The sequence below is a fragment of the Nerophis lumbriciformis genome, linkage group LG17 (assembly GCF_033978685.3).
Source record: "Nerophis lumbriciformis linkage group LG17, RoL_Nlum_v2.1, whole genome shotgun sequence".
Lineage (NCBI taxonomy): Eukaryota > Metazoa > Chordata > Actinopteri > Syngnathiformes > Syngnathidae > Nerophis > Nerophis lumbriciformis.
This window is the reverse complement of record NC_084564.2, coordinates 44,899,549-44,923,904: the sequence shown is the minus strand read 5'-3', so window position 1 is coordinate 44,923,904 and position 24,356 is coordinate 44,899,549. Positions and strand designations below refer to the sequence as shown.

Here is a 24,356-nt window from a genome sequence, read left to right as displayed (position 1 = left end):
ACAATATTAACTATGAAGGATAAAACAGTGAATATTGGCAACATATGAACGTCACACCCCCTCTCCATCCACATATTTTACAATCAAGCCAAACACAACAAAAATGCAACAAACAGTGAAATATGAACATGAAGGTTAAAATAAACCAGCTACAATGTGATATATGTGATATATCACTAAGCTTTACAACTTTGTTGTCACAATCTCCTTCCACGTCTGTCCCTGACACCCACATTTCACCCTCAGAAACATTCTGTGGAAACACTCCCCACCCACACTGCTTGGTACCTCGTCTGAGCTACTTTGACCATAGTAACTAATTAGATGACCATAGTAACTCATTACATTACCATAGTAACTAATTAGCTGACCATATAGTAACTAATTAGATGACCATAGTAACTAATTACATTACCATAGTAACTAATTACATTACCATAGTAACTCATTAGCTGACCATAGTAACTAATTAGATGACCATAGTAACTAATTAGATGACCATAGTAACTCATTAGATGACCATAGTAACTAATTAGATGACCATAGTAACTAATTGGATGACCATAGTAACTAACCTCCAAGGTTTCTCATTGTCATCCCATTGGGTTGAGTTTTTCCTTGCCCTGATGTAGGATCTGAGCCCAGGATGTGGTTGTGGCTTGTGCAACCCTTTGAGACACTTGTGATTTTGGGCTACACAAGTAAACATTTATTTATTGATTGATTGATAATTAGATGACCATAGTATCTAATTATATGATCGTAGTAACTAATTAGATGACCATAGTTACTAATTAGATGAGCATAGTAACTAATTAGATGACCGTAGTAACTAATTAGATGACCATAGTACCTACTCAGTGGCCTAGTGGTTAGAGTGTCCGCCCTGAGATGGGTAGGTTGTGAGTTCAAACCCCGGCCGAGTCATACCAAAGACTATAAAAATGGGACCCATTACGTCGATGCTTGGCACTCAGCATCAAGGGTTGGAATTGGGGGTTAAATCACCAAAAATGATTCCCGGGCGCAGCACCGCTGCTGCCCACTGCTCCCCTCACCTCCCAGGGGGTGATCAAGGGGATGGGTCAAATGCAGAGGACAAATTTCACCACACCTAGTGTGTGTGTGACAATCATTGGGACTTTAACTTTTAACTTTAATTAGATGACCATAGTAACTTATTAGATGAGCATAGGAACCAATTAGATGGCCATAGTAACTAATTAGATGGCCATAGTAACTAATTAGATGACCATAGTAACTTATTAGATGAGCATAGGAACCAATTAGATGGCCATAGTAACTAATTAGATGACCATAGTAACTCATTAGATGACCATAGTAACTAATTGGATGACCATAGTAACTAATTAGATGACCATAGTAATTAATTAGATGACCATAGTAACTAACCTCCAAGGTTTCTCATTGTCATCCCATTGGGTTGAGTTTTTCCTTGCCCTGATGTGGGATCTGAGCCCAGGATGTGGTTGTGGCTTGTGCAGCCCTTTGAGACACTTGTGATTTTGGGCTACATAAGTAAACATTTATTTATTGATTGATTGATAATTAGATGAGCATAGTATCTAATTATATGATCGTAGTAACTAATTAGATGACCATAGTTACTAATTAGATGAGCATAGTAACTAATTAGAGGAGCATAGTAACTAATTAGATGACCATAGTAACTAATTAGATGACCATAGTAACTAATTAGATGACCATAGTGACTAATTAGATGAGCATAGTAACTAATTAGATGAGCATAGTAACTAGTATATGATGCAGATTCCAAGCATGTAAAGACTTAGTATAGTTGGTCATTATAAAAGATGAGTGCACATCATAATGGCAGCTACACTTTACATCTTAAACATCTAAATAAATGATTTGGGAATGTCCGCTGGGCCAGATTGAAAAGCTTAAAGGGCCACATGTGGCCCCCGGGCCTTCATTTGCCCAGGTCTGGTCTAAATGAATGTCATCTTTTTGTGACTCTCAACTCTGTAGCAGCAGTGTCAAGGTCAGCGTGTCCTCTGCTGTCAATACTGTAACTAACTAACGAGCAATTAACGCGAGCGCCTCTCGTGCGTTACGTGTTCATGTGATGACGAGAGACAGCGTCTGACTGGCTCAGAGGTGACAGCCTGACCCGTGTCTTCTACGCCGCTGGACACACATTCCTAAAAAAAAAATGTCAAAGTTGAAGTTTGCAGAATTCCACTGTCACGTTCAAACACTGAGGACATCTATTAAACAAGACAAAAGGCAAGGAATCAAACAGAGACATAATTCAATTTGGACTCAATATTGAGGAGAGACATGGCCACTGCACTCTCTGTACAGGCCTGCACCACACGCTCTGACGAAGAAGGTTTTCGTCTCCTCTTTATTACAATATTCAATGTTCACGCACCAACACATGTCTCAGCAGGAATGGGAAGTATGTAAAACAGTCATTGTTTTCGGTCGCTTTGAAGACCAAGAAGTGGGATTTCTCGGGCTTGGGCTCTTCCTGGATCCAGCTGGGGCAGGTGTTGGAGGACAATGGATAACCCCTCCCGTCTCCTGACCACAGTTGCTTCAAAAGGGCAGCGGGTCGTAAATAGCGTTGACTTCAAAGAGAGTTCGTTTAACACTTCAAAGAGAGTTCCTCTGGAAGTTGAGCAGATCCTGCCATCTGTCCGTGTTGAAATCACAGTGGCGTTTCACGAGCCTTCTTCCTCTTGTTAGGCCTCGAAAGACAGCATTCATAATACAACGTTTCTTTTGTGATAACTTACAAACAATTATTCCAACACCACAATGCACAGTTCTATTGGACTTGACTTGCTTGTATTTGTCACTGCTTGAGTGCTTAGCTCAAATATCCTTTTAAACAGGAGAATTGTCTTTTGTATTTAAAAAAATGTACTGTACATTTTTGTGTAATTCCCACTTATTAATATTGTTAATTCTTAAAGAAGAATATTGTAACATTCCTGCAGAGCACTTCATGCTCACTAAAGACTGCTTTTCTTCCCCCATTAAGTAAAAGTCCCTCCTTGTGTTTGTGTACATTTTTGATGGTATGCCTTATGTTATGTGTCATACCAGACCTACCACATGCGGCACGTTAACATTTTCAATCCGGCCCGCCGGACGTTCTACATCATTTTTTTAAACCTTCAACATGAAAAGTGTATTTTCCATTATGATGTGCACTCATGTTTTCTAACGACTGACTATAGAAAGTGTTTCAATGGTTGAAATCTGCACTTTTGAGTCTTCTAGGAGTTATTGCAGTAATCTAGGTTACAGCAGCTCAGACCAGGAACAAAGCAGAGTGGGCGGGGCTTGTTTCCATAGCAGCCAGCCCCAAACACGTGTGTCAGGAACAGATGCGGACGCAGATTTTTACGTGATAATATATCATATTGTAGGTGTTTATTACACTTTGCATTCATATTTTGCTGTTTGTTACATTTTTGTTGTGTTTTGCTTGATTGTAAAAGATACACAACTATGGAGGAGCTGCTCTGAGAAGTAAAAGATGTTGTTAATATTCACTGTTTTATTGTTCATAGTTAATATTGTAAATCCCACTTTCTTTATTTTCATGTACATGTTGGGTGTCCCATTCAGTAAAAAAACTGTACAATTCCATTGCATGTTTCTGAGGTGGCCTGTCATAACTTTTTTAGAACTCTATTGGACATTTTGATTTTTGGTATTAGTACCCAAACACACATACTGTACAGCAGATTTGTAAAGCTAAATGTGTATATATCATTTATACACACATACATCTTGGCCCCTGTTGGAGGCAGATATTTACATATATCCATATTTAAGTGTTACTTCTTTACTTTCATAGTCATATTACAAGACACCTAGTGTTCTTCCTGTTGTTCTCTTTTGGTTGTCTGCAAGTACTGTATGTGTCAACCTTGATTTTGTGGTATGCAGGGAGTATCAATCAATCAATCAATCAATCAATGTTTATTTATATAGCCCTAAATCACAAGTGTCTCAAAGGGCTGCACAAGCCACAACGACATCCTCGGTACAAAGCCCACATAAGGGCAAGGAAAAACTCACCCCAGTGGGACGTCGATGTGAATGACTATGAGAAACCTTGGAGAGGACCGCATATGTGGGTAACCCCCCCCCTCGAGGGGAGACCGAATGCAATGGATGTCGAGTGGGTCTGACATAATATTGTGAGAGTCCAGTCCATAGTGGATCCAACATAATAGTAAGAGTCCAGTCCATAGTGGATCCAACATAATAGTGAGAGTCCAGTCCATAGTGGATCCAACATAATAGTGAGAGTCCAGCCCATAGTGGATCCAACATAATAGTAAGAGTCCAGTCCATAGTGGATCTAACATAATATTAAGAGTCCAGTCCATAGTGGGGCCAGCAGGACACCATTCCGAGCGGAGACGGGTCAGCAGCGCAGAGATGTTCCCAGCCGATGCACAGGCGAGCGGTCCACCCTGGGTCCCGACTCTGGACCGCCAGCACTTCATCCATGGCCACCGGACCTGTGCCCCCCCCCTCCACAAGGAAGAGGGGAGCAGAGGAGAAAAGAAAAGAAACGGCAGATCAACTGGTCTAAAAGGGGGGTCTATTTAAAGGCTAGAGTATACAAATGAGTTTTAAGATGGGACTTAAATGCTTCTACTGAGGTAGCATCTCTAATTGTTACCGGGAGGGCATTCCATAGTACTGGAGCCCGAATAGAAAACGCTCTATAGCCTGCAGACTTTTTTTGGGCTCTGGGAATCACTAATAAGCGTAGACATAACTCCTTTCTCTTATCTGTTCCTGTGCCCAGCTGAGGAGGAATGGGTATGTGTTCAGGCTGGAGGAAGAGACAAGGAGGGTGGGAGCGAGAGACACTTTATAGATGAGAAGAATTCCGTATTTTAGATTAGACCATTTTAGCTGCGCTAGGGAACGCTTCTGTACTGGATTGGTCTCACGTTTATTTTCAAAGCTTTGAAAATAAATCACAAAATACCCATTCTGTCTGGTGGTCAATTTGAACTCAGCTTATGTGTCATCAAAAGAACTTGGGAGTGACCAGCAACTTAAATTCCCTGGGAGGAACATCTGGTCCAAACGCAACAGCCCCCAGACACATTTTTTTCTCTCAATGTGGCCCCCGAGTCCAAATATCTGGCCAGCTGGGTGTTATACCATGAGTTTGACATGTCTCCTTGTATGTATGAGAAGAGAGAATATCCCAAACTGAATCAACTTAAATACAATAACTCAAATGATTTTGGAATTGTTATGGAAATGGTAAAAAAGATTAATAAGGAGATCTTTTAATGTACGACAACAATGTATCATTTCAAACAGGAAAATGAAAATGGCAAAAGTTGTACAAATTGAAAAGACTTGAGACAATCGACTGTTTACAAACTATCTTCCTTTTTCCTTACTTGCCCAATTTTCCAAAACCATTGAAAAAGTATTCAACAGATCCAGATACGTAGCTAACATCTCAACATCAATGTCATTCATGGAAATAATGGAAGAAATGACTAATTCACGTCCTCAAGTCCTGTTGATGGGAATGAAATCAGTAACTTTTAACTTGATTGTGTGCAAATTATTTTTACCTTTTGTCTTACACACCATATTGTTTTTATGGCTATTGTCTGATCCCATACCAGCATAACGATTGTATGTCATTATTGTGGAGCTGTCGTATTTGTTATGTGCAGTATGAACGTGTGTATTGCATATTGTCTAATGTTGTACATGTACCAGGAAGATGGCTAACACAGCAGCTAATGAGGGTCTGAGTAAACAAACACATGCAAGAGATTGTAGACCAGGGGTTGCCAACCTGTCCACCGGTCGATCGTGAGAATATTAGAAAAACAATGATTATTTTCACATCAGTGACATACTGATACTGACATACCTGCTCAGTGGTCTAGTGGTTAGAGTGTCCACCCTGAGTTAGGCAATAACCCATACCAAAGACTATAAAAGACTATAAAAATGGGAGCCATTACCTCCCTGCTTGGCACTCAGCATCAAGGCTTGGAATTGGGGGTTAAATCACAAAAAATGATTCTTGGGCGCGGCCACCGCTACTGCTCACTGCTCCCCTCACCTCCCAAGGGGTGAACAAGGGTGATGGGCCAAATGCAGAGGACAAATTTCACCACATCTAGTGTGTGTGTGTGACTATCATTGCTACTTGAACTTGAACTTAACTTATTGCAGTAATCTAGGTTACAGCAGCTCAGACCAGGAACAAAGCAGAGTGGGCGGGGCTTGTTTCCATAGCAGCCAGCCCCAAACACATGTGTCAGGAACAGATGTGGAAGCAGATTTTTTCGTGATAATATATCATATTGCGGGTGTTTATTACACTTTGCAGGCTTGGAATTGGGGGTTAAATCACCCAAAAAAAATATTCCGGGCGCAGCCACCGCTGCTGCTCACTGCTCCCCTCACCTCCCAGGGGGTGAACAAGGGTGATGGGTCAAATGCAGAGGACAAATTTCACCACACCTAGTGTGTGTGTGTGACTATCATTGCTACTTGAACTTAACTTATTGCAGTAATCTAGGTTACAGCATCTCAGACCAGGAACAAAGCAGAGTGGGCGGGGCTTGTTTCCATAGCAGCCAGCCCCAAACACATGTGTCAGGAACAGATGTGGAAGCAGATTTTTACGTGATAATATATCATATTGTGGGTGTTTATCACACTTTGCAGGCTTGGAATTGGGGGTTAAATCACCCCAAAAAAAATTCCGGGCGCAGCCACCGCTGCTGCTCACTGCTCCCCTCACCCCCCAGGGGGTGATCAAGGGGGATGGGTCAAATGCAGAGAATAATTTCGCCCCACCTAGTGTGTGTGTGTGACAATCATTGCTACTTTAACCACCCGGTGAATGATTGACATACCTGAGAGTCTGTGAACCTTGCTCCAAAGTACGGATTTTGCGTTGATTTATTGTGAATACAAAAGTAAACTTTGACTTGTGCAAAGGCAGTAATGTATGATACAACTGGCAACACTAAATGCTCCCTAGTTTATCACCCGCCAGGTGAACCGCTGGTTTTTACGGACTCCAGCACAGCACACAAACGCATCATTTACAAAGGAAATAAAAAAAAGGCTTTCAAATAGGTTGGAAATGTATTTTGCGTGTAATTGTTGTTTTACGTTTGCAAAAGGAGTACAGCTTTTCTATAATCGCTGCAAGAAGAACATAGAAATGCTCATTGAGAGTCTCAGCACACCTTGACAGGTGTGATGAGAGTAAGATGATGGATGACCTTCTTCTTCTTCTTCTTCTTTCATTACTTGGATGTTCATGATGGATGACATGACGTCTTAGTTATGTGCCATGGAGGATGGTTTTTTTTTCCCTCACAACTCATACTTGTGTGTGTGTGTGTGTGTGTGTGTGTGTGTGTGTGTGTGTGTGTGTGTGTGTGTGTGTGTGTGTGTGTGTGTGTGTGTGTGTGTGTGTCCCAGCAGATGTTATGGAGGGGAAAAGTGCCATTCTGCTTGGCATGAGTCAATGGAACTCAAATGACCTGGTGGAACAGATTGAGACGCTTGGACACATGGAGGACCAATCTCATGGTACACACACACACACACACACACACACACACACACACACACACACACACACACACACACACACACACACACACACGCACATACATGTCTTGCCTACTTTGTGTGGACCCACGTTTGGTTATTACACTCTTAGAAATAAAAGTGCTAAGTAGAACCATATAAGGTTCTTCGGCTCGTCCTCATAGGAGAACCCTTTTTGGCTCCAGGTAGAACCTTTTTATAAAGGTTCCACCTGGAACCCTTTTGGAGGGTTCTACCTAGAACTGTGTGTGTAAGGTTCCACCCAGAACCCCCCATGAGAGGTTCTACAAAGAACCCACGCAGGGAGTTCCACTAAGAACCCTTTCATGTTTCAAGGGTTTCATCTAGAACCCACACAGGGAGTTCCACTAAGAACCCTTTCGTATTTCAAGGGTTTCATCTAGAACCCACACAGGGAGTTCCACTAAGAACCCTTTTGTATTTCAAGACTTTCATCTAGAACCCACGCAGGGAGTTCCACTAAGAACCCTTTTGTATTTCAAGACTTTCATCTAGAACCCACGCAGGGAGTTCCACTAAGAACCCTTTCGTATTTCAAGGGTTTCATCCAGAACCCACACAGGGAATTCCACTAAGAACCCTTTCGTTTGTCAAGGGTTTCATCTAGAACCCATGCAGAGAGTTCCACTAAGAACCCTTTCATGTTTCAAGGGTTTCATCTAGAACCCACACAGGGAGTTCCACTAAGAACCCTTTTGTATTTCAAGACTTTCATCTAGAACCCACGCAGGGAGTTCCACTAAGAACCCTTTTGTATTTCAAGACTTTCATCTAGAACCCACGCAGGGAGTTCCACTAAGAACCCTTTCGTATTTCAAGGGTTTCATCTAGAACCCACACAGGGAATTCCACTAAGAACCCTTTCGTTTGTCAAGGGTTTCATCTAGAACCCATGCAGGGAGTTCCACTAAGAACCCTTTCATGTTTCAAGGGTTTCATCTAGAACCCACACAGGGAGTTCCACTAAGAACCCTTTCGTATTTCAAGGGTTTCATCTAGAACCCACACAGGGAGTTCCACTAAGAACCCTTTTGTATTTCAAGACTTTCATCTAGAACCCACGCAGGGAGTTCCACTAAGAACCCTTTCGTATTTCAAGGGTTTCATCTAGAACCCACACAGGGAGTTCCACTAAGAAACCTTTCGTTTGTCAAGGGTTTCATCTAGAACCCATGCAGGGAGTTCCACTAAGAACCCTTTCATGTTTCAAGGGTTTCATCTAGAACCCACACAGGGAGTTCCACAAAGAACTCTTTCATGTTTCAAGGGTTTCATCTAGACCTGACACAGGGGGTTCTAAAAACATCCCTTTTCAAAGGTTTTCACCGATAACTGTCTTGTCTTCTGAGGGTTCTATAAAGAACCATATTGTATTTTACAGATCAGTTTAGTTCATATTATATTGTGGTCATTTATCATGTTGACATTGAACAAACATTCAAAACATTTTAATGAGAAAAACATTTATTTAAAGATAGGCACCATTATTGGCAAATGTTATCAGGAAGTATGTCCCTGGTGACACAGGATCTTACCCATGCTTTCAACAATCCCTGAAGAACTCTTTCTTCCAAAAACGGTTCTCTGGATCAAAATAGTTCTTACTGGAACCCTTAGAGTTAGTGAGAACCCTTTTGAAACCAATTATTCAGAAAAGGGGTTTTAAAGGGTTCTCTGGATCAAAATGGTTCTTACTGGAACCATTAGCGTTACCAAGAACCCTTGAAAAACCCTTTCTTCGGGAAAGGGTTTTTCAGAAGCAAATGGTTCCAGTTAGAACCTCAGCCCTTGTAGAAGAACCCTTTTAGAACCCTTATTTCTAAGAGTGTAGGTTGTGAGGGCCCCCCTTTCCACTATAGCTAGAATGATGAAAACAATATATCTAGCACGAGATGGGAGTAGAGAGTTGCAACCTCACTTCAGAATACAAAACACACAAAGTAAAACAACATATTTAACTTCTGTAGTTGTGAGGACCAGGCAAATGTCCTCACAAGTCAAAAGGTCCTCACAGAAAGGGTGGTTTGTCAAGTGTATGTCCACACAAGGATGGTGAAAGAAGTGCACACACACACACACACACGCACACACACACACCATCCTACCTGCATAATTTGCTAGACAAAAGCCAAATTGTACAACCCTAAGATGAACGTGAGTAAATATTAGAGTTATTCCACCTTAGCAGGAATCTCCCCCAAGTTGTGCAGTAAAAGTGTCATTTCAGGCAGGAGATAACGCACTTTCACCACATTGTTAGGGATGGATCGCGTTAGGATTTCATCGTCAATACCTTAGACTTAGACAAACTTTAAAGGGGAACATTATCACAATTTCAGAATTGTTAAAACCATTAAAAATCAGTTTCCAGTGGCTTATTATATTTTTCGAAGTTTTTTTCAAAATTTTACCCATCACGCAATATCCCTAAAAAAAAAGCTTCAAAGTGCCTGATTTTAACCATCGTTATATACACCCGTCCATTTTCCTGTGACGTCACATAGTGAAGCCAACACAAACAAACATGGCGGAAAGAACAGCAAGCTATAGCGACATTAGCTTGGATTCAGACTCGGATTTCAGCGGCTTAAGCGATTCAACAGATTACGCATGTATTGAAACGGATGGTTGTAGTGTGGAGGCAGGTAGCCAAAACCAAATTGAAGAAGAAACTGAAGCTATTGAGCCATATCGGTTTGAACCGTATGCAAGCGAAACCGAGGAAAACGACACGACAGCCAGCGACACGGGAGAAAGCGAGCACGAATTTGGCGATCGCCTTCTAACCAACGATTGGTATGTGTTTGTTTGGCATTAAAGGAAACTAACAACTATGAACTAGGTTTACAGCATATGAAATACATTTGGCAACAACATGCACTTTGAGAGTGCAGACAGCCCAGTTTTCATCAGTTAATATATTCTGTAGACATACCCTCATCCGTTCTCTTTTCCTGAAAGCTGATCTGTCCAGTTTTGGAGTTGATGTCAGCAGGCCAGGGAAGCTAGGGTCGATAGAGGGTTAAGCTCGCTCGTCTGTGGGAACAAACTGCCGCCATTGCTTGCCGTGCTAGCGAGGTCCTTTGTCCCTGAATTGCTCACACACTCCGGCAGATTCAATGGGGGTCTGGCGGCAGATTTCTTTGACTTTATGGTTGGAAATGCATCTGCTTTGAGTGTTGCAGGATATCCACACATTCTTTCCATCTCTGTCGTAGCATAGCTTTCGTGGGTAAAGTGTGCGGAACAAACGTCCAATTTCTTGCCACTTTGGCATCTTTGGGCCACTGGTGCAACTTGAATCCGTCCCTGTTGGTGTTGTTACACCCTCCGACAACACACCGACGAGGCATGATGTCTCCAAGGTACGGAAAACAGTGGAAAAAACGGAAAATAACAGAGCTGATTTGACTCGGTGTTTGAGAAAATGGCGGATTGCTTCCCGATGTGACGCATCGTTGTGACGTCATTGCTCCGAGAGCGAATAATAGAAAGGCCTTTAATTCGCCAAAATTCACCCATTTAGAGTTCGGAAATCGGTTAAAAAAATATATGGTCTTTTTTTCTGCAACATCAAGGTATATATTGATGCTTACATAGGTCTGGTGATAATGTTACCCTTTAATAATCCACAAGGGAAATTGTTCCACACAGTAGCTCAGTTACAAAGGATAAGGATGGAAAGGATAATAATGCACACAAGATAACAAAAAGAGGACGAAAACAAAAGGTAGACTAAGTAGACTAAAAATGTACCATAGTAGCAATATAAAATATAACAGATATGTAATATTTACATATTATATATACAGTATATAATCCATCCATCCATTTTCTACCGCTTGTCCCTTTCGGGGTCGCGGGGGGTCGCTGGAGCCTATCTCAGCTGCATTCGGGCGGAAGGCGGGGTACAACCTGGACAAGTCACCACCTCATCACAGGGCCAACACAGATAGACAGACAACATTCACACACTAGGGACCATTTAGTGTTGCCAATCAACCTATCCCCAGGTGCATGTCTTTGGAGGTGGGAGGGGCCTATCCCCAGGTGCATGTCTTTGGAGGTGGGAGGGGCCTATCCCCAGGTGCATGTCTTTGGAGGTGGGGGGAAGCCGGAGTAGAACCCACGCAGTCACGGGGAGAACATGCAAACTCCACCCAGAAAGATCCCGAGCGCAGGGTCGAACATATATACTGATATATTATATTATATTATTATATAATATATACAATATTAAACAATGACCATGCACAATATTACAGTATATGTAACAGAATAGAGAGTTGATCCAGCAGAAAATATACATTATATACTGGATCGCTTAGAGGACAGTCAGGTTAATGACCGTAGTGGCAAACGTGGATTAAGTCGCCTTTACTTCAAACTGACGCTAGCTCTTAATAGTGTGCGTGGCTTTGGGGATGAGGAGAACATATTGTTGCGTTACAAACTTTTGTGTGGTGTTGCTTCCTTATTTGTGACTATCGGGGCATGCACGGGTAGCGTGGTTGCGCCACTTGAACTGGAGGTGACAGGGTGGCAGTCAACAGGATGAAAAAAATACAGATAGCCGTATTATTAGTCCAGAATCTAGAAGATACATGTCTACAGGCATTATTAGACATTTTGCATGTTTGGTGTAGGAATTATGTTGAAAACATTTTTTATTGCTTTTTTCGCATTATCTCAGGATTTTAAGAACATTAATGTCATATTGAGTAAAAAACTACTTTTAGTGTTTGCAAGCCTTAAAAAAGCATATGTTTCGAGTAAAACTCACAAGGATGCATTGTTTTAGGCATTATTAGCCTTTTTGCATGTGTGGTTAGGAAGTTATGTTTAAATAACTGTCAAATTGAATGTAGCAGTTATACTGTCATTATGAGTAAATCCTAATTTTTGTATTTGTAAACCTTACCGAATTACCTGATTCTGGTAAAACTCACATAAAAACAATATTTTAGGCCTTTTTAGACATAATTCAGGTTCAGTTTTGGAGTTATGTTTATATAAATTTCATAGTTAGTATGACAGTTATACTGTCATATTGAATTAAAAAAAACGAATTTGCATGGTAGCAAACCTTACAAAATATACTTTTTCTAGTAAAACCAACAAAGATACATGTCTACAGGCATTATTAGACATTTTGCATGTTTGGTGTAGGAATTATGTTGAAAAACATTTTTATTGCTTTTTTCGCATTATCTCAGGATTTTAAGAACATTAATGTCATATTGAGTAAAAAACTACATTTTGTGTTTGCAAGCCTTACAAAAGCATATGTTTCGAGTAAAACTCACAAGGATGCATTGTTTTAGGCATTATTAGCCTTTTTGCATGTGTGGTTAGGAAGTTATGTTTAAATAACTGTCAAATTGAATGTAGCAGTTATACTGTCATTATGAGTAAATCCTAATTTTTGTATTTATAAACATTACCAAAATACCTGATTCTGGTAAAACTTACATATATAGAATATTACAGGCATTTTTAGACATAATGCATGTTTACTTTTTGAATTCTGTTTATATAACGTTCCTATTTAGTATGACAGTTATAATGTAATATTGAATTAAAAAAAACGATTTTACGTTTTTGCAAACCTTACAAAATATATTTTTTCTAGTAAAACTAACAAAGATACATGTCTACAGGCATTATTAGATATTTTGCATGTTTGGTGTAGGAATTATGTTGAAAAACATTTTTATTGCTTTTTTCGCATTATCTCAGGATTTTAAGAACATTAATGTCATATTGAGTAAAAAACTACTTTTAGTGTTTGCAAGCCTTACAAAAGCATATGTTTCGAGTAAAACTCACAAGGATGCATTGTTTTAGGCTTTATTAGCCTTTTTGCATGTGTGGTTAAAAAGTTATGTTTAAATAAATGTCATATTGAATGTAGCAGTTATACTGTCATTATGAGTAAACCCTAATTTTTTTATTTGTAAACCATAATAAATTACCTGATTCTGGTAAAACTAACATAGATACAATATTACAGGCATTTTTAGACATAATGCATCTTTAGTTTTGGAGTTATGTTTATATAACTTTTACATTTAGTTTGACAGTTATACTGTAATATTGAATTAAAAAAAAATTAACTTGTGTTGTTGCAAAACTTACAAAAGATATTTTATTCTAGTAAAACTAACAAAGATACATGTCTCCTGCATTATTAGACATGTTGCATGTTTGGTGTAGGAATTATGTTGAAAAACATTTTTATTACTTATTTGGCATTATCTCAGGATTTTAAGAACATTAATGTCATATTGAGTAAAAAACTACATTTTGTGTTTGCAAGCCTTACAAAAGCATATGTTTCAAGTAAAACTCACAAGGATGCATTGTTTTAGGCTTTATTATCTTTTTTGCATGTGTGGTTAGGGAGTTATGTTTAAATAACTGTCAAATTGAATGTAGCAGTTATACTGTCATTATGAGTAAAACCTAATTTTTGTATTCGTAAACCTTACCAAAATACCTGATTCTGGTAAAAGTTACATATACAAAATATTACAGGCATTTTTAGACATAATGCATGTTTACTTTTTGAATTATGTTTATATAACTTTCATATTTAGTATGACAGTTATAATGTCATATTGAATAAAAAAAAACTAACTTGCGTCATTGCAAACCTTACAAAAGATACTTTTTCTAGTAAAACTAACAAAGATACATGTCTCCAACCCAATTAGGAACCGAAAGTCGAAAATTCCGGTACTCAGTCTACATTCTGACTTATGATAACAGGTTTATAAATAGTAGAATGTGCTGGAAATCTGGAATTGAGTTGTTTTTCGTTTGATAATGCCATGCGGTCAAGTGACCCGAGCCTCATTTGAATACCTCAAGCAATAACTGAAATGTCACCGCGTACAGTTTTGACATCAACAAGCAGCCGTGTGGAGGAAATAAAATAAATCAGAATGACAAGAGGAGCTCAGTCTTGTTTGCTTTGATTTGCTTAAAGCAGATTGTTCAGTGTATAGGAATAAAAAATAATAATAATAATAATAAAAAGTGTGGGGGTGGCATGCAAATAGACAATCTGTTAGATTCTTGGAGTTCTCATGCTCTCTCTTCCCGTCTGTGGGCTGGGATTGCTGATGCTGGAGGAATAACTCTTGACAATGAGGTTTTGTTTACATGGCACCAACTGACACTTTTTCACACAAACGCTAAAACGATCATCTGTGAGGAATGGTTGGTATTCAGTGTGGGCATGTACGACCATTACTGACTAGCATTTAGTCATATCTCATCAACTGTCCTGTTAGAACATCAATATGTTCACTGTCCAAGTCCAAGCATGTGCACACTCGCCAACCAGCTGGAGATTGGAATGGAATGTGGTGGTCTGTAGGTTGGTATGCACAGTAAGGTCTGTAGGTTGGCACGCACAGTAAGGTCTGTAGGTTAGTATGCACAGTAAGGTCTGTAGGTTGGTACGCACAGTAAGGTTTGTAGGTTGGTATTGTCGGAGGCAGATATTTACATATATCCGAATTTAAGTTGTACTTCTTCCATTTCTTTGTCATATTTGAAAACAGCTCGTGTTTTCCATTTCTTCTCTTGATGCTCTGTCAGCAAGTATACTGTGTGTGTTAACCTTGAGTTCTTTGGAATGTGTTTTGACTAGCATTTGTTTTGTCTACAGAGATGGGACGAGAGAGAGGGTGGTGGGATCGGGAAGACAGACCATTTTGGGAGGCGCAATAGAATGTTCTAGGGTTAGACTGGTCTCAATCAATGTATATTGGCAAAGCTTTGAGAATATACAACAAAATACCTATTCTGTCTCTGGTGGTTTTTCAACACAGCTTTAAGTGTCGGAAAGAACTTGGGAGCGAATTGTGACTTGAATTCCCTGGGAGGAACAACTGGTCCAAAACACAACAGTATGCACAGTAAGGTCTGTAGGTTAGTATGCACAGTAAGGTATGTAGGTTAGCATGCACAGTAAGGTCTGTAGGTTGGTACACACAGTAAGGTCTGTAGGTTAGTATGCACAGTAAGGTCTGTAGGTTGGTACGCACAGTAAGGTCTGTAGGTTGGTACGCACAGTAAGGTCTGTAGGTTGGTATGCACAGTAAGGTCTGTAGGTTGGTACGCACAGTAAGGTCTGTAGGTTGGTATGCACAGTAAGGTCTGTAGGTTGGTACGCACAGTAAGGTCTGTAGGTTGGTATGCACAGTAAGGTCTGTAGGTTGGTACGCACAGTAAGGTCTGTAGGTTGGTATGCACAGTTAGATCTGTAGGTTAGCATGCACAGTAAGGTCTGTAGGTTAGTATGCACAGTAAAGTCTGTAGGTTAGCATGCACAGTAAGGTCTGTAGGTTGGTACACACAGTAAGGTCTGTAGGTTGGTACGCACAGTAAGGTCTGTAGGTTGGTATGCACAGTAAGGTCTGTAGGTTGGTACGCACAGTAAGGTCTGTAGGTTGGTACGCACAGTAAGGTCTGTAGGTTGGTACGCACAGTAAGGTCTGTAGGTTAGTATGCACAGTAAGGTCTGTAGGTGAGTATGCACATTTTCCCCATGTATGCATTGTTTTTTTCTGGGTCAGCTACTCTGACTTCCTCCCACATTCCAAAAATATGCATGGTCATTGTCCATAGGTGTGAATGTGAAAGAGGTTGGGTGTTGAATATATGTGCCCTGCGATTGGCTGGTGACCAGTCTAGGGCAGGCCTGAGAAATTATTTTGACTCGGGGCTAAATTTAGAGAAAATGTTTTTGTCTGGGGGCCGGTATATCTATCTGTCTATCTATGGGTTGTGGGTTGTACTTGTATAGCGCTTTTTCTACCTTCAAGGTACTCAAAGCGCTTTGACACTACTTCCACATTTACCCATTCACACACTGATGGAGGGAGCTGCCATGCAAGGCGCTAACCAGCAGCCATCAGGAGCAAGGGTGAAGTGTCTTGCTCAGGACACAACTATCTATCTATCTATCTATCTATCTATGTATACATATACAGTCGTGGTCAAAAGTCATGGCTGTCTTGAGTTTCCAATTTAAGTCAGGTCTTTGGGAAGGCCATTCTAAAACCTTCATTCTAGCCTGATTTAGCCATTCCTTTACCACTTTTGAGGTGTGTTTGGGGTCATTGTCCTGTTGGAACACCCAACTGCGCCCAAGACCCAACCTCCGGGCTGATGATTTGAGCTTGTCCTGAACAATTTGGAGGTAATCCTCCTTTTTCATTGTCCCATTTAAAGCAGCAGTTCCATTGGCAGCAAAACAGGCCAAGAGTATAATACTACCACCACCATGCTTGACGGTAGGAATGGTGTTCCTGGGATTTCAGTCCTCACCTTTTCTCCTCCAAACATATTGCTGGGTATTGTGGCCAAACAGTTAAATTTTGGTTTCATCTGACCACAGAACTTTCCTCCAGAAGGTCTTATCTTTGTCCATGTGATCAGCAGCAAACTTTAGATGAGCCATAAGGTGTGGCTTCTGGGGCAAGGTCTTACTTCTTGCATGGTAGCCTCCCAGTCCATGACGATGCAAAACAGGCTTGACTGTAGACACTGACACCTGTGTTCCAGCAGCTTCCAATTCATTGCAGACCTGCTTTTTGCTGGTTCTCGGTTGACTCTTGATCATCCTGACCAATTTTCTCTCAGCAGCAGGTGATAGGTGGATTTTCTTCCTGATCGAGGCAGTGACAAAACTGTGCCATGCACTTTATACTTACAAACAATTGTCTGCACAGTTGCTCTTGGGACCTTAAGCTGCTTTGAAATGGCTTCAAGTGACTTTCCTGACTTGTTCAAGTCAATGATTTTTTTTTTTTCAGATCTGTGCTGAGTTCCTTTGACTTTCCCATTGTGGCGTTTGTAAGCGAGTCTAATGACTGCATCACATGAGTCCTATTTAAATGAGCTCAGAGAAGTCAACAATCATAATCACTCACATGAAGTTAAAGGGGAACATAATCACCAGACCTATGTAAGCGTCAATATATACCTTGATGTTGCAGAAAAAAGACCATATATTTTTTTAACCGATTTCCGAACTCTAAATGGGTGAATTTTGGCAAATTAAACGCCTTTCTATTATTCGCTCTCGGAGCGATGACGTCACATCGGGAAGCAATCCGCCATTTTCTCACTTTCGTCGGTGTGTTGTCGGAGGGTGTAACAACACAAACAGGGACGGATTCAAGTTGCACCAGTGGCCCAAAGATGCCAAAGTGGCAAGAAATTGGACGAAATTTGTTCAAAATACGAGGCTGTGGGGAAAGCCGACGAAATGGTCAGTCGTTTGTTCCGCACACTTTACCGACGACAGCTATGCTACGACAGAGACGGCAAGAATGTGTGGATATCCTGCGACACTCAAAGCAGATGCATTTCCAACCATAAAGTCAAAGAAATCTGCCGCCAGACCCCCATTGAATCTGCCGGAGTGTGTGAGCAATTCAGGGACAAAGGACCTCGCTAGCACGGCAAGCAATGGCGGCAGTTTGTTCCCGCAGACGAGGGAGCTAAACCCCCTGGATGTCTTGGCTCACACCGTCCCGAAGATGATCAAGAGAAGAATATCGACCCTAGCTTCCCTGGCCTGCTGACATCAACTCCAAAACTGGACAGATCAGCTTTCAGGAAAAGAGAGCGGATGAGGGTATGTCTACAGAATATATTAATTGATGAAAATTGGGCTGTCTGCACTCTCAAAGTGCATGTTGTTGCCAAATGTATTTCATATGCTGTAAACCTAGTTCATAGTTGTTAGTTTCCTTTAATGCCAAACAAACACATACCAATCGTTGGTTAGAAGGCGATCGCCGAATTCGTCCTCGCTTTCTCCCGTGTCGCTGTTCTTTCGTTGTGACGACCGGGGCGCATGGTGATGCGGGGCTCGTTCTCTCAGGAATGCAGACGGGCGTCAGACACAGCGTGCAGGTAAGAAAGTATTTATTTAATAAATAAATTATACTGGAATAAACAAATACGTGCTCATAGCACGGAAGGCAAAAACCAAAGGAGCTAGCGTGGGAGCTAGAAGGTTTAGCGCAGGAAACAAAAGTCGTCATCTGTTGTATAGGAACAAACTAGGAAGCAAGACAGAATGACAGGGAAGGCAGGCTTAAATATTAATGTCAGTGATGATGTCGGGAACACACGCGGCAGGTGAAAATAATAAGCAGCCATGGCAACAAACTCAGGTGTACAAAACAGGCACTCAAGGAGTCCAAAACTAACAAAAAACACAAGTACCTTGAAAACGTAAACAAAAATATGATCCGGGCAGTCGTGTCGTTTTCGTGGGTTTCGCTTGCATACGGTTCAAACCGATATGGCTCAATAGCTTCAGTTTCTTCTTCAATTTGGTTTTCGCTACCTGCCTCCACACTACAACCATCCGTTTCAATACATGCGTAATCTGTTGAATCGCTGAAATCCGAGTCTGAATCCGAGCTAATGTCGCTATAGCTTGCTGTTCTTTCCGCCATGTTTGTTTGTGTTGGCTTCACTATGTGACGTCACAGGAAAATGGACGGGTGTATATAACGATGGTTAAAATCAGGCACTTTGAAGCTTTTTTTAGGGATATTGCGTGATGGGTAACATTTAGTTAGTAAGTCGGACACGTTTCCAGTGAGGGTTGGACTCCGCCAAGGCTGCCCTTTGTCACCGATTCTGTTCATAACCTTTATGGACAGAATTTCTAGGCGCAGTCAGGGCGTTGAGGGGATCTGGTTTGGTGGCTGCAGGATTAGGTCTCTGCTATTTGCAGATGATGTGGTCCTGATGGCTTCATCTGGCCAGGATCTTCAGCTCTCACTGGATCGGTTCGCAGCCGAGTGTGAAGCGACTGGGATGAGAATCAGCACCTCCAAGTCCGAGTCCATGGTTCTCGCCCGGAAAAGGGTGGAGTGCCATCTCCGGGTTGGGGAGGAGATCTTGCCCCAAGTGGAGGAGTTCAAGTACCTCGGAGTCTTGTTCACGAGTGAGGGAAGAGTGGATGGTGAGATCGACAGGCGGATCGGTGCGGCGTCTTCAGTAATGCGGACGCTGTATCGGTCCGTTGTGGTGAAGAAGGAGCTGAGCCGGAAGGCAAAGCTCTCAATTTACCGGTCGATCTACGTTCCCATCCTCACCTATGGTCATGAGCTTTGGGTCATGACCGAAAGGACAAGATCACGGGTACAAGCGGCCCAAATGAGTTTCCTCCACCGGGTGTGGGGGCTCTCCCTTAGAGATAGGGTGAGAAGCTCTGCCATCCGGGGGGAGCTCAAAGTAAAGCCGCTGCTCCTCCACATGGAGAGGAGCCAGATGAGGTGGTTCGGGCATCTGGTCAGGATGCCACCCGAACGCCTCCCTAGGGAGGTGTTTAGGGCACGTCCGACCGGTAGGAGGCCGCGAGGAAGACCCAGGACACGTTGGGAAGACTATGTCTCCCGGCTGGCCTGGGAACGCCTCGGGGTCCCACAGGAAAAGCTGGACGAAGTGGCTGGGGAGAGGGAAGTCTGGGCTTCCCTGCTTAGGCTGCTGCCCCCTCGGATAAGCGGAAGAAGATGGATGGATGGATGGATGGGTAAAATTTTGAAAAAAACTTCGAAAAATATAATAAGCCACTGGGAACTGATTTTTAATGGTTTTAACCCTTCTGAAATTGTGATAATGTTCCCCTTTAAGAGGCCATGAAGCTCATTTGATTTGATTGTAACTTTTCTACATCATCAAAACTGATCATGTATGTTGCTGTATGTATACTTTTGACCCTCACATTTTCAGTAGAGCCATAATAAATTCATAAAAGAAGCAAACTTCATGAATGTTTTTTGTGAGCAACAAGTATGTGCTCCAATCACTACATCACAAAAACATAAGACTTGTAGAAATGATTGTAAAGTCAAGACAGCCATGACATGATGTTTTTTACAAGTGTACGTACACTTTTGATGGTGACTGTGTGTGACACAAGAAAGTTATACATCTGGAACATTCCACGACATCACTCAACAACTCTTTTTTGATAAGGTCTAGGGATCTATTCCATTGCATAGTTTGATTTTTTTGCTCGTATCTGCTTTTTGCGTGATTAACTCGACAAGAGTTCAGTTTTTTCTTTGTCTTTCTCCTCTGCAAAGACCGAGGACAAAGGTGCTCATAGCCAGCCAACCGAATGTGGAATGTCCTGCAATGTAAGACAGATGTGTCACACACTACAGTGCATACAAGATGCAATGTAAGACAGATGTGTCACACACTACAGTGCATACAAGATGCAATGTAAGACAGATGTGTCACACACTACAGTGCATACAAGATGCAATGTAAGACAGATGTGTCACACACTACAGTGCATACAAGATGCAATGTAAGACAGATGTGTCACACACTACAGTGCATACAAGGTGCAATGTAAGACAGATGTGTCACACACTACAGTGCATACAAGGTGCAATGTAAGACAGATGTGTCACACACTACAGTGCATACAAGATGCAATGTAAGACAGATGTGTCACACACTACAGTGCATACAAGGTGCAATGTAAGACAGATGTGTCACACACTACAGTGCATACAAGGTGCAATGTAAGACAGATGTGTCACACACTACAGTGCATACAAGATGCAATGTAAGACAGATGTGTCACACACTACAGTGCATACAAGATGCAATGTAAGACAGATGTGTCACACACTACAGTGCATACAAGATGCAATGTAAGACAGATGTGTCACACACTACAGTGCATACAAGATGCAATGTAAGACAGATGTGTCACACACTACAGTGCATACAAGGTGCAATGTAAGACAGATGTGTCACACACTACAGTGCATACAAGGTGCAATGTAAGACAGATGTGTCACACACTACAGTGCATACAAGATGCAATGTAAGACAGATGTGTCACACACTACAGTGCATACAAGATGCAATGTAAGACAGATGTGTCACACACTACAGTGCATACAAGATGCAATGTAAGACCGATGTGTCACACACTACAGTGCATACAAGGTGCAATGTAAGACAGATGTGTCACACACTACAGTGCATACAAGGTGCAATGTAAGACAGATGTGTCACACACTACAGTGCATACAAGGTGCAATGTAAGACAGATGTGTCACACACTACAGTGCATACAAGATGCAATGTAAGACAGATGTGTCACACACTACAGTGCATACAAGATGCAATGTAAGACAGATGTGTCACACACTACAGTGCATACAAGATGCAATGTAAGACAGATGTGTCACACACTACAGTGCATACAAGATGCAATGTAAGACCGATGTGTCACACACTACAGTGCATACAAGGTGCAATGTAAGACAGATGTGTCACACACTACAGTGCATACAAGGTGCAATGTAAGACAGATGTGTCACACACTACAGAGCTCAATACAAGATGGCTAACGTGACCATTAGTCAAGGACAATAACACAAAAATAAGAAGGAAACTCACACAGCAAGTGTGCTGATATGTAAAGATGTACCTTAAAGGCACACATAGTGAATGTGCACCACTTTATGTACATTTCATAATAATGTATGGTATGTTGTATTACAGTTTACTGGTTGAAGACATTTATCTGACAAACCTTGGAAGCACTTATGTCAGACTTGTGTTGGATGTCCATCCTAACTTGGATTCAGCATCAAACTCTGCATTCAATTGCTCTTTAGATGCAGCTTTCTCCTGTCAGCTTTGGCCGCAAAGGCTAGCTTTGAAATTGTAAAACAAGCTGTTGCTTCCAACGACTCAGCTTCAGTGTGTTCCTGTGGAGATGTAAGGACCTCCTGCAGAGATCATCCTAAGCTAGCTTTTCTACGCCCTCCTCTCTCTCTCTTCTATGACTGAACATCAATGACCTGTGAAGCGCTCTATTGTAGCCAAAGTGCTCATTGTCCTACCACAGACGTTTTGGACAAGTGCACCAGGAGTGCACAGGTTGATAATAGAACCTTCTTCCACTACTTTATGTTGACATGACACCAGCAGATGACATGGCACCCCAAACCATCACTGATGGTGGAAACTTTACACTCGACTTCAGGCAACGTGGATCCTGTGCCTCTCCTGTCTTCCTCCAGACTCTGGGACCTCGATTTCCAAAGGAAATGCAAAATTTGCATGGTTGGGTGATGGTTTGAGGTGCCATGTCATCTGCTGGTGTCGGTCCACTCTGTTTCCTGAGATCCAGGGTCAACGCAGCCGTCTACCAGCAAGTTTTAGAGCACTTCATGCTTCCTGCTGCTGACCTGCTCTATGGAGATGGAGATTTCAAGTTCCAACAGGACTTGAAATCTACCCGTGCCTGGTTTACGGACCATGGTATTTCTGTTCTAAATTGGCCCGCCAACTCCCCTGACCTTAGCCCCATAGAAAATCTGTGGGGTATTGTGAAAAGGAAGATGCAGAATGCCAGACCCAAAAACGCAGAAGAGTTGAAGGCCACTATCAGAGCAACCTGGGCTCTCATAACACCTGAGCAGTGCCAGAAACTCATCGACTCCATGCCACGCCGCATTAACGCAGTAATTGAGGCAAAAGGAGCTCCAACCAAGTATTGAGTATTGTACATGCTCATATTTTTCATTTTCATACTTTTCAGTTGGCCAACATTTCTAAAAATCCCTTTTTTGTATTAGCCTTAAGTAATATTCTAATTTTGTGACACATGGAATTTTGGATTTTCATTTGTTGCCACTTCAAATCATCAAAATTAAGTGAAATAAACATTTGAATGCATCAGTCTGTGTGCAATGAATAAATATAATGTACAAGTTACACCTTTTGAATGCAATTACTGAAATAAATCAAGTTTTTCAAAATATTCTAATTTACTGGCTTTTACCTGTATGTATGTATGTATGTATGTATATATATATATATATATATATATATATATATATATATATATATATATATATATGATGTGTGTGTGTATGTTACTCATCAGTTACTCAGTACTTGAGTAGTTTTTTTACAACATACTTTTTACTTTTACTCAAGTAAATATTTGGGTGACTACTCCTTACTTTTACTTGAGTAATAAATCTCTAAAGTAACAGTACTCTTACTTGAGTACAATTTCTGGCTACTCTACCCACCTCTGATCATCACATTGAGCTTCCTCAGCATCAACTGTCCAAGGGAACAGACCATGTTTATTGTCACAGATGTCAGCATTCACATTTCAAAATGATCCCTGACAAATTGGGGATTTTAATTTGCATATTACAATCTGTGTTGTAGTCCCACTTTATGAATGTGTGTCTGACCTCGTTCTTCTTCTGGTGAGGATAACACGCCTCGCATTTGTCAAGATATTCACGCAATTTATTCATGTTTTTTTTGGGCCGCAACGTCTTCGCCTGCGTTGTCATCATCATCGGCCATCGCTGTCGTGCTGTCAGTTGATTTGATTTAAAAAGGTGCGACTCGCCTGTCACGAGCCAGCATTGTGAAGGTTCTCTGAGTGTTGTTCTGTTCTGGTCTGGTCTGGCTGAGAGGAGAAGGAGCGCATAATACGGGACTTTCCATGGGGAGATAACTGCAACTTCACTCATTCAGCCCCAGACCATGCTTGATTGTAGGCAACTGTCTTGTTAATCACCTATTTAGACACTAATGCTTGCGTGCTGAGTAGGGTTGTACGCTATACCAATACTAGTATAGTACCGCCATACAAATAC

General features: G+C 41.4%; 1 protein-coding gene across 1 annotated transcript in view; it reads left to right on the top strand.

Annotated features, from left to right (window-relative positions):
* The window catches only part of pitpnm3 (PITPNM family member 3), a 330,161-nt gene that overhangs the window by 97,540 nt on the left and 208,265 nt on the right, over positions 1–24,356 (top strand). Inside the window, exon 3 of the mRNA XM_061973214.1 lies at positions 7,504–7,611. Within this exon, the coding sequence (XP_061829198.1) occupies positions 7,504–7,611 (108 nt within the window). The remainder of the gene's footprint in view (positions 1–7,503; positions 7,612–24,356) is intronic.